This window comes from Chinchilla lanigera, unplaced genomic scaffold, assembly GCF_000276665.1.
Source record: "Chinchilla lanigera isolate Chin_1 unplaced genomic scaffold, ChiLan1.0 scaffold00027, whole genome shotgun sequence".
Taxonomy (NCBI): Eukaryota; Metazoa; Chordata; class Mammalia; order Rodentia; family Chinchillidae; genus Chinchilla; species Chinchilla lanigera.
The window spans coordinates 24,592,427-24,604,428 of record NW_004955428.1 but is presented as its reverse complement, the minus strand read 5'-3'; the positions used below and the strand labels follow the sequence as shown (position 1 = coordinate 24,604,428).

Sequence of the window (12,002 nt, the reverse complement as noted above, 5' to 3'; positions counted from 1 at the left end):
TCTATTTGTGGTAATAAAAAGGTGTGAATTGAAAAATCTAAAGAAAAATAACACGTGATTTATTTTTAGAAATGAAATACACTAAGCAAGAAGTCATGCTCATAAATACAAAAAGTACCCTAGTGTTTCATTTTGACAATATGCAACAACGACAGACATAAAATTTATTTATCACTCCGGAGTCCTGATGAATAGAGTGTAAAATGTTTACAATTCATGTTAGTTTTTCACTTTTTTTAAATAATTAAATTCATATTGTTTAAAGTAAATAACGGTAATGCTACAGCTTTTCAGTTTGTTATTAGAGATATGAATATAAAAGAAGAGATAACCACGAGGAAGAGAACTCAACAGTTTATTGTTATTTACCACTTACAGTTTTTTAGACATCATTTATAATTGGCCAAGTTTATCAAATTTGCTCTAATAAGTCAACTGCTCCCAAAATCTCACGAACCCTAATAATTCCGTTGAATTTAAGTGTTCTTCTGTCTTCTACTCTTTGTTTTCCTTCTCAAATACACTTGAGAAGATGTGATACTTTGTTTAGTGGAAAATACTTGCAACTTTGTGTTTTTTTGTTTCTTTGTTTGTTTGTTTTTCTCGGGTACCGGGAACCGAACCCACGCCCTTGCACTTGCCAGGCAGGCGCTTTGCCGCTGAGCTAAATCCCCAGCCCGCAACTCTGTTTAATCTTTCTTTTAAAAGTAGAAATCGCAAGATAATAAAAGGAGTCTTTCAGTTGAAAACACAAAAGACTTTTGTTAACATATACAAAAAGCCTAGATTTATATTAATAATGTTAATAATAAAATTTTTGAATTCTGTGAATGTTTCTGATCATTTTTTTATTTATTTATTAACTTGTTAACTAATTCATTACTTAGCTAATTCTTTATTTTGTGAAAAAATTTCACTGAGAATTTCCTAAGTATTTTCCCTTATTTTGCCATTCAAAATTAAAACAGTCAGCACTTCTATGTTTTATTTGTATGCAAATGCATATGCACGTATTTCTTAGGCCTTCCAAAATGACACAGTTCTCTAAAGAATAATCTCAATTTCTTTTTCTTTTATTTCTTTTATTACCTTTTTTCCCTGTGCTAGAGATCGAACCCAGAGTTTTGCACATGCTAGGTAACTGCTCTGACATTCAGCCACTTTTCTAGTCCCATCCAATTACCTATTAATAATTTTCATGGACATCTCAATCGCCACAGTACCCGGTAATTTTATGTTTAACAAACTTTTAATCCTTGCTTAGAATAATCGAGTTGACCAAATCATATTTAATTGGCATGTCTTTGTTTATAATCACTCTTTTAAAAAGAAAACAGTGTCAATGACATTTAAACAATACTAATACATAAAATTATTTGTTTAAAAAATGCCAATAGTATCAGAAAGTACAATTCTTCATTTAAAAAATAACTTATTCTCTAAAGGAAAAGAAAGAATAGAGTTTAGAACCATTGATTGACCCTTTATATTGCAGTAGTCAGTGTAAACTTTGTTTATTTGACTACTTTTTGTTATTATTGCACCATAAATAATAGATATCTCATATGTTTATAAACATATGAGAAAAAAATTGGTTTACTGTGAAGGTGTCACCAACTTTACGAAGGAATATATGCCACCATATGACCATCCTTTATGGGACATCATTTTTGCATTTATGAAATTCAACACCTGTTTAATATAATTCTATATATTCATATTATTTATATTTCTACCTATTCATCTGTGTAACTTGTATACCAAACATGATGGGCACCAAGCAACCAGTGAAAGGTAAAAGAATTATAGAATGTGAGCTAACTGTAAATACACCAAAACCTGCTGAACTGATGACCACAGTAAGGCCTGACTTACCATAGCAATCAGTTTTACAACATGTGATAGTAAAAAAGAACAAGGAGGCAACCCTGCACTGGTTTTGAGAGATAATACTGTACTTTATTCTTCTTTGCATGCCCTAGAACAACTAGCTCTGTTTACACATAACAGTTTTTTAAAAGTGTATATTGGATAATTTCATGACCGTGAAAGAGTAATAGGTAACATGACTTATGGAATAAAGAGAAACAAATAGTTGAAGAGAGGGACAGAAGATGATAAAAAAAAAGTCTGTTCCACAGTAATTTCTCATTGATGATGATGCTACTTCTCTGTTGCCTGATTAGCAGGGAAAGTCTGATCTGCTTTCTGCAGGCAGCTTATTGATTGTGCGGGTCGATGTAATCTGATGCATAAAGAACCAAGGAAGTGGGTGGTAGCATTTTGCTAGATAACTGCTAAGCAGTAGATAGTTTACATTTGATGCACCCATGCTGAGTGACCTCACATGAAGGCGAACGATTAGCAGAAGAAATCCTAAAACTGACAAGTCTTTCATTCATCAGTAGGTCTACTATTAGTGAAAAATTAGTTATGTTTAAAGAAAAGTGAAAATAATTTGAAGATCCACTAAATCTGTATGGGTACAAGATAGATATGCCTTTCTTTTTTGTCCAATACATCATGCTGCATACGTGCATAAGAGAATCTAGTTGCATGGTTTCACATTACAGTGGGTCTTGGTTTCACGCTCCTTAGACAATCCAACTATTTTATTGCTAGCTACTGCTCTTACTGCAATCAAATCAAAGTTATTAGCTTGGAAAGGACACAGCCAATAAAATGACACCCTTAATGCAAAATTTCCAACCCAAACAAACAAAAATCCAGGAAAGTAAACAAAAATTGCCATCATTTAATCTATAAAACAAAAATATTGTTTAAGAAGAGAATGATTCTATTGGGTAAAAAGTTGTTTGATTTAATGTTAGTTTTAATATGACCAACACTGCTGCTAGCACAAATTAGACATAAGCTGCTGGTTTCCGTCCCTCTACCCTAGGAGAGGATGTGAATGTTACCTGCCAGAGAGGGTCTCTCTGCTCAGGAAAGAGCTCAAAGTACTTGTGGGCCAGCTGCACTGGAGGCAGAGTCTGAAGACGCAAGTTGGTCCAGCTGTGCACAAAGTTGGCCAAGTTCACAAAGGTGTACAACCCTAGGCGGTCATTCCCATAGTTAGATAAATGAGTCATGAAAATGCTGATCTGAAAGACAGATAAAAATGACCACACAACAGCATACGCTTAAGCTTAATAGTGACCGTGTAAACTCCAGAGAGCGCATCATTTAAATCTGGAACTGTACGATTCAATTATTTAAAGGTGGAAAACCACATATCTAATCCTGAAATCAGAATAGCACATACACTCACTCTTAAAACTGACATTGACATTGGATTAGTGAAGAACCTGAATTAAATGAGTCTCGATATTGTACAGTTATTCCAGCTTTTTTCTAACGTAGATGTACACAGAAGTGGGAGTAAAGTGGAATCAAACTTGAGAAAATTTCTTTCTTTGTGGTCTCATAAAGTTATTTTTTTTACTTAATAAATGATTTTGAATGCTATCACTATAAAGAAATTCTGAATCTTTGAGGAGATAGATATATTTAACTAGATTTCAACATTATCCAGTGTATCAAAACATCATGTACGTCCCCACTAATATTTATAATTTGTTTTGTTTTGATGTATTAATTAAAAAATGAACATACGTTACAAAACTGTCAGCATTTGTACAGAAACTGATTTCTGTTGTCTCGTAAATTTTCTATGCTCATTAATCCCCTTACAACTTTTAATATCTTACTGTTGTCAAATATAAACATTTTAAACTCATTTTTCTACTTACTACACAAATATTTCAGAGCAACCCAAGTATTACGACGGAGTACTTTATTAACTTTATTGTTATAGTAAGAGTAACACAATGTTATAAATAACAATACAAGAACAAATGTCACATTTGAAACTGAAGAGTAAAGTAACATTGAAGTAAAGTCAGACATCACCTGGCTATTGTTTTATGTGGATGTTCCTTCACTCTTCTATTTTTAAAGTGATTATGTTGCTTGATGTGGTAATTTGGATTATTTGTAAATAAGGGTGTGCAGCAACTATTTTAATATAATCTTCATCACAGCCTGCTTAGAACAGTAGCCATGCAGGAAACGTTCCACTCCAGATCTTTGGTACCCAAGATTGTCATCAGATAACTGGAAATGCCCAGAGAAGGGGTCTTCATCTTAAAAACAATAAAAGCACTACCATCTACTGCAATTTAACAAACAGTACTCTGGCCAGAAAGGACAAGTTAAAGATACCAGGTTGACAGTTGGAATGCCCTTTTTATTTTGGAAAAGACATTGTCTTTCTGCGCGTCACACTACAATACTGAAAAAGATTCTAAAGAAAAAAATTATTAAAATTCCATGTATTGCATTGTCTCCCTGGTGTGAGAAACTGAGAGAGTAAGTAAGTACCAAAATGGACAATAGATATTGTGAAATAGGAAGAAATTGTTCAGAAGGAAAATAGGATAGAGGAAACAGGAAAGGAAAGAAGAGAAAAGGAAAACAAAAACCAAAAACGGGTAAAATGGAAGCAAAGCTTTGTAAATAGGGAGGGGAAATGGGTTGAAGGGAGGAGGGGGGATTGGGAAAAAAAAGGAATCAAAATATATCACGTACATATTCCCTATGATGAATATGATCATTATGTATATCTAAAATGTACCAACAAACTTAATTTAAAAAGTATTAAAATTATTAGTGAACCCTCACAATGGTTGAAAGTAGAGAGGATGAAGACTTGGACCACTGCTCTCAATTTCTCTGAATTACAATAATACCTTATATGGCACTTACTATGTGCTAGGCAAGACTCTAAGTGTTTCACATATAAAGATAATTAAATGTTCTTGACGCTCTCACAAGGTAGCTACTGTTGCTGTTCTCTTTACAGAAGAAGAAATTGCTTCACAAAGCATTCAGTAACTTGCCCAAGTGCATATCTAGTCAGCGACTCACAAGTTTAAATGTAAGAAGTCAGATTTCCTGATCTAATGCCTAGTACGTGCTGACCCAAACGTTTTTATATATAGAATTTTACATTCATCTTTTTCCTTAAGAAAGATGAACATACTTCTATAGAGAAAGTAGAAAGCCTATGGGCTCATTGTATCACCAATTTATAGTATTTATATTTCTTTAAAATAGAATGAGAAAAGATAAATTAATTTTGGAATTTTGAATGAAAACTTACATTAAGACTGTAATAGTGTTTGAAAAATACCAATGATAGACTGAATATTTAGCATTAAAGAGCTTATCATTGCTGTTATGCTTCTTGTCCATTTTTATTACATATATTTAAAGCTTTATAATTGAAAAATAAAAAAGAAAGACTACATTTTAAATATTATTCTTTACATGGCTTGTTTAGGCAGAAATTGAAACTAAATCTCTCAAATGCTGACAGAATGGTCTTCTCTGAGATTCATATGATCATTGCAAAAGCTCAGGATATCTGTGCCACTTATTTTGTTCCTTGGCCAATGTCTCAGTCTTATGCTCTTTTGTCTCAGATAGGAAGTGTTCTCGTGGCCAGACTTAACTGCAGAGGTTTTAGAACATAACTTGGTATCAATAGTTGATGACCATATAATTGCAATTGTTGTCATGATAACTTCTTTTTAATCGCCACAAAATAATATGCATTTGATCCCACTAATCACACACTTATCTCATGTCGCTACCGTAATTAGGAAATAAGACAGTGTAAGTAGTGAGCATCAAGATAATTGCAGTTTCTCAGGACTGAAGTTATTATGAAAACAAGAGGCAGCACCCCGAGTGCCTGAGGAGATATAATAATGTCCCAGAAATCTACCACCTACCCCCTAGTTGTTATTTTAAGATAGAATTTCAGACATCTCTGAGTGCTTAAAGTGTGACAAAATTACAGATAAAAATCTACTCTGAGCGTGTAAAAATTATGTGCATATTATAGGTATACTATCATTTCATTAGAGTATTAACATAATGACTAATAGATTTTTGCAGCAGACTAGTTCTAGGTAATTTTTCAAGAATTTTCTTAGGAGAATAAGCCTTGTTTTATGAGGAAGTATAAAACTTTATGCAGGGCAAATGGTAACATCTGCCTTTGGGAGAAAGCAGTGTCTGGAGGTGGTGTGTGGTTTCTAGCCAAGGCATGCTGCTGCATTTAAATTTCTCTTTGCTGAGGACATCGTGAGCCGCCTGGTCAGGACAGTTGCAGTCGCTGCTGTATGGGGCAGCTGTGCACATGCCTTACTGGTTAGAAACAAATTAGTGCTGGTGTATGGTCAATTGACTGCACTTTAAGAAAAACAATTCTGCAAGCACAGCTTAACTGTGCATATCTGGCTTGCTAAAAGCACCAATTGTGCAGACAGAGCATTTTAGTTTTACTATTTCTGGGTAAATGGATTGTTTAAAATAAAAACCTATTTCAGAGAGTGTAAGGAGACAAATTAAAAGTAGATTTGGTTTGAGGCCTAAGTAAGGGAAATCACAGGATACGCACCATGAAATAGAGTAAATAGTTACTTTTTCACGAACTACAATATAGAGCTACTTTTCTTGTGCCGTGACAGCGCATGTTCCTCGGTTTATCCTGTCCCTGGTTTACTTAATCTGATTTTTATTTTCTTACTGTATACTTTTGCTCAATATTCTCCAAAGTATCACATGGGGAAAACATAGCTGTGCCAAATGGGTGCAAACTATTTATAGATGCAACTCTCTGGACCTTGAAATAGCCCAGTTCAGAGGTACGCATTGATTCAGGTAAGCAGAGTTGTCTTTCTTATAGAAAGACAGGGAAGGACATCTCATTGAAGAGATTTCATTCAGAATGAGATACCAAGTGCTAAGATCACCAAGCCAAGTATGGGTGGCCTTGCTTCTGCCATCAAGCTTCCCCCTGGGCTGCCTTTATCTGGTCTTTAGCACTCGTACATATGTTCCTCCCTCAGTTCTCGGGCCCTCTACTCTGCCATAACAAACATAAACTATTCTCAATTTTTCCTTTCATCTGTTCTACTCATATAAGAGCACACTTACGAGTATTCTCATAAGCTAGTAATTCATTAGAAACACAAAGTTGTTCATTAACCTGATTTCCAGACATAATACACATTACATCAAATTTGGAAAGATATAACCTGTGGAAGAGATCCATTTAATGATGCACCTATAGTACAAAGTAAAGAGAAGTCGTAGAAAAGGTGATGTATAAATCTTCATAATAGGGAACTGAGTAAATGCACTTAAACTCTGTGGATAATCCTAAGGATAAAAGCATGGCCATCACAACAAACAGGACACTGGTAAATGAACGTGGCTCACTGGCCCTCCCTCAGCTTTCACTAACGTTGACACAGTTGCTGTTGATAACCTTTTGTTTTTGCTTTTTGGGTGAAGTTGCTAATAAGCAAAATAGAAGAAGGGAAGAAAATGAAGCAAAAGTCAAAAACCTCATTTTCTCTACACTGAGTTCAAATACTTTTATTGTCAACACCAGAATGGTTTCTTTGCTCTTCCTATTTTCATCACGAATGCAATATGATTGTAAATTGCAGAATATATTAAACAGAATATATTAAACAGTATTTTAGATTAGAATTTAAAATCGCCTTTCAAGGCTGTATTTTTAGCTAAAACACACATTAAATATTTGAATATTTAGTTTGGTGTGTCATATTGCTGAAAATCAAATCATTTGCAGAGCCGCAGGTCTGTGGCTCACAGGACAGCACAGTGAGAATACAGAGGAGCAGTGCTGTGCTGAGCAGGAGCGGGTCCACCCCGCTGTGACCAGCTTGCTCTGTGCTTCTACCGTAACACAGTATTTTTCAAGCTAAGCATTGAACATTAGCAGTCAGTTTCCACTTCTGCCTCTGCGGCTCTGACAGTGCGTCCCTTTTCAGCCCATTGTGCTTAAAAATGTGTCCATTAACTTGTTACATTATTGATTAGGCTTTTAGTTCTCATAAAATGGGAAGACAGATGAATATAGGCGAAGGTGTCCCTGATGGTTCATCTGATGGGCTTTGGCATATTTTTCATATGAAAGGTAATTTGAGTCTTTCTTTTATTTTGATATGGCTGGAACCACACAAAAGACAGTAAGACCGTACTCAAAATTACCAATTTGAATGCAATACTCTTTCTTCATTTAATGATACAGGACAGAATTGTTGGTCAACAATAGCTTAGTAAATGCTTACATCTATGTTCTTAGATTCCAAAAATATGTAAAATTTAACCAAACCAAATATACTATTCTTTCACTTGATCTAAAGCTTGCCATTTTCTTGTAATCCACTTTTAGATGAGCCATACTACATTTCAAAAGTGAAATGTATTTTGGAATGATTGGCTAATGGTTGATATTTCCTTAAGATATGCTGCTGAATAATAATGTCAATTAAATTATAAAACTTTATGAAGTGGTTTTATGTTCATTTTTCTTGTACTGTTTGAATAGGTACTAAGAAACTCTCCTGTCGAGACAAGGAAAGGGGGAGGAGGCCCAAGTGACCTGTCAGATGTATCCTAGCAAACCCAGCATTCAGCGTGGCCCACAAGTGTACACTTAAAAGTTGGTGAAGAAGTTAAGTCTCCCGTTGAATGTTTACCGCAGTAAAATAAAAATTTTAAAAACAGAAATTAGGGCACGTGTATCGGAAAATCAATGTCCTTTCAAATATCATGCCGGAATTTGGTAAAATGCTCTTCAAGTTTTTTTCTATTTCTTGCTTCCTTTCCTTTTATCATTTTAATTGTTACTTAGACTTTATTTGTAATAATATTATATTGTAATATTGGACAATATGGACATATGGACAATATGTCAATATGACTTTTTCTAAAATTTATTCAGTATCATATAAAATGTTACTAATGTATTTTTCAACTTTGGAAATAGGGGAAATAAAATTGTTATTTCCATATTTATATGTAAACATATTCATACATTTCAGGTGACTACTGACTCTTGGCGCTTCAAGATAATCAATATGGAAGAGAGAAAAGATTATTTCATTTAGGAATATTTCACTTCTCTTGCAGCCCTTAGAATAAACATCAGTGTTTTCCATGATGAAACACAGCAGCACCAGTGTATAGACGAGACAGTAACTTCAGTCTTCCAGTCTCATAGAAGCACATATTATTGTTTTAGACAGATCTTTCAAGATACGTTTCTCTGAAAACCACTCTTTTTTTTTTTTTTTTTGGTTTTTTTTTTTTTTTTTTCCCGGTACCGGAAATCAAACTCATGACCTTACGCTTGCCAGGCAGGTGCTGCGTCCCTGAGCTAAATCCCCAGCCCTTCTGAAAGCCACTCTTAAAAGGAGAAAGGAATGGAGACCAAGGAGAGAAGAACAAGAAGAGAAAAGAAAAAGAAAGGAAAGGAAAGAAAAGAAAAGGAAGAAGCGGGAGGAAAACAGCAAGGAGGAAAGAAGGCAGGCGGGAGAGGGAGGGAAGGAGAAAGAAGGAAGGATTGAGAGAGGGAGAGAAGGAGGGGAAAAGAAGAGAGACAAAGGAAAGTCCCCAAATCAAACCATCTGTCTAACGATCAGAAGGATAGGAAAAGGAAGATTGCTAAAAATGGTTCTCTGTGTAGCTTTAAATCTCCACTCAGAAATAAATCCAGCTATTGATCTGCTCAGGCAACTTCTCTTCCCCGATCTTCAGCTCCATGTGACTTTCAGTGTGGTTTCGAAGAAGATGCACAACACCACAAGCATTTATAATTAATTACTCTCTCTAGGAGATGTCTCAGCGTCCCATACCCTTGACTATTGAAAAGAAGTCTTTTCTGGAGTGTGTGAAAAATGAAGCCTTTAGTTTTAATTTGGAACAAATTTAATGGAGAGAATACAGAGTTTAAAAAAAGTCAAGAAATTGATTAAAATATCCCACCAGATTTATCTACTGCATAAATCTGAAAATATAGAAATGACTTTGGGTTGCTGTAATAATGCAGATTTTGGCTTCCTTATAATGAAACAATGCAAACCTGACATCTGGAATGCAATCTAAAGGGGTGGGTTTGAAGACTAGTTCTGTGTTACGGTGCCAACTAACCTCTAAATTGCAGGCCTGTTTTCTGTTAAACAAAACAGTAACTGAATTTACATGTTTGTTGTGATGCTTAAAGGAGTTGGAGATATATAAAAGCATTTTGTATAGTAGTTATCATCATTATGTACCTTCAATTAAAGTAAATGTAGAAGCCAGTGGGTCTGCTTTTGCTTTGGGAGGGTTGCGTTATCTAACAGTCAGCCATGGTTCAAAAATATTCAATGGAAAATTCCAGATATGAACAATTCATACACTTTAAATATGTTTCACTAAAGTATATGATTTTGATTGATCTATTTATTTGTTACTGTGATTATTCTCATACTGTGCTTAATTTATAAATTATACTTTAATTTATGCAGGTATGCATATGTGGCAAACAAGATAGTATATAAATGTTTGGTGTTATCTGAGGTTCCCCTGGGAGTCTTAGAATGTATCCCCCATGGATAAGGGGGGTCTATTGTAGTTTACAAATAAAATACTATTTACATGATTTGATTTATATCTTATGATAATATTTTTGTAGGCAAAGCCAGTGTTTTTTTCTGTTTTTCTGAAATCATCTGAGGATACCATGGCCTTTGATAATACAGTTCTTAGTTGAATCAGAAAATGTTAAACACATCTATACCAGAGTGAAAGAGACTAACTTTCATACTTAATATAGGAAGCAGTTTTGAAATTTCATGCTATTTCTGAATATGTTTAAGTTCTATGCATTAGAATTGCCACTGATCACTGCAGTTAAAAATCAATATGGGAGGAGACAGTTAAATGGAATTCTGTGCTTCATTTAAAAAGGGTGATGTGTATAGTTTAGAAGGGTAATGCAAGGAGCTGATGTCTTGCTTTACCCCTCCTCTCGTACTCTCAGTCAAACTGTTGCCATCTCTCTGCCCTTCAGGGCCTCACCACCTGACATGGAGGCATCTGTTGATTCATAGTCTGTTCTCTCCCTCTACAGTAACATGGAAGCTTCTTGGATACAGGTACTCTGCTACTCTTCCCCACTGCTGTACTTCAATGATTTGTGCAGCGTCTGGCACATAATAGGTGTACAACAAATATTCATTAAATGAAAAAGTATCCTCAGTAACATACACTCCTTTCAAAGTAGAAAATGTAGAGTAATTTAATTGCTTCCCAGTTATACCCCAACTTCAAAAGACGTGGTGAGGAAAACAAAACATTCTATCCTACAACCCGAAAACAGCTGGCATTTAATAGGATACGATGAATTGCTAAATTACATTTTTATTTGTGTTTTCCATTTCTATGATCAGACTAAATGCTATTTAGAAGTTCCATTCTGCATCTGATTATTTACCAGTGTCCCAGTTTTTCAGTCATAATATTTGGTTAGTGAATTATTAACAAATCAGAACTGTTTTGATTCAAGACAGAGTAGGGTGTAAACACTGATCTTACTGAATAGAGAAGCTGGGCAGTGACTTCGTCAAAGCAGCAGTAAATAGGGCAGCTGTTCGCATAGAGAACAGAAGGCTCCTGATATATTTCAGTGAGCAGGAGCTCTACTTTCCATTTTTCTTGTACATTCATAGAGGCTTAAGCCATTAAAAGGCAACACACGTTTACAAGTGTATTGTTATTACATATATTTGTGTTTTTCTTTAGTGGGCAAGTCAGGACTGAGATTTTGGATGTCATAATTGCCTTTTAGAATATCACAATTTTGAGCAAAAATCTCCCAGTTTTACTCACTGGGAGACAATTAAAACTGCTTTCTAGCTGAGCTACTTAACATTAGCTTTTAAAGAGAATAAGAGAAAGAGAGAGAGAGACAAGGAGACAGAGAGACAGACAGAGACAGGGACAGAGACAGAAAGAAAGTCAGACAGAGATAGAGAGACAGAGAACAGGGGCTGGGGATTTAGCTCACCGGCAAAGCGCCTGCCTGGCAAGAGCAAGGTCGTGAGTTCGGTTCCCGGTACCGGAGAAAAAAA

The 12,002-nt window shown here is 35.0% G+C and overlaps 1 protein-coding gene across 5 annotated transcripts in view; it reads right to left on the bottom strand.

The window, feature by feature from the left end:
* Positions 1 to 12,002, bottom strand: part of Ndst4 (N-deacetylase/N-sulfotransferase (heparan glucosaminyl) 4) — a 259,969-nt gene that overhangs the window by 32,127 nt on the left and 215,840 nt on the right. For all 5 annotated transcript variants that reach the window (XM_013515257.1, XM_013515258.1, XM_013515260.1 and 2 more), the window contains one exon: positions 2,922 to 3,104. In XM_013515257.1, the coding sequence (XP_013370711.1) occupies positions 2,922 to 3,104 (183 nt within the window). The remainder of the gene's footprint in view (positions 1 to 2,921; positions 3,105 to 12,002) is intronic.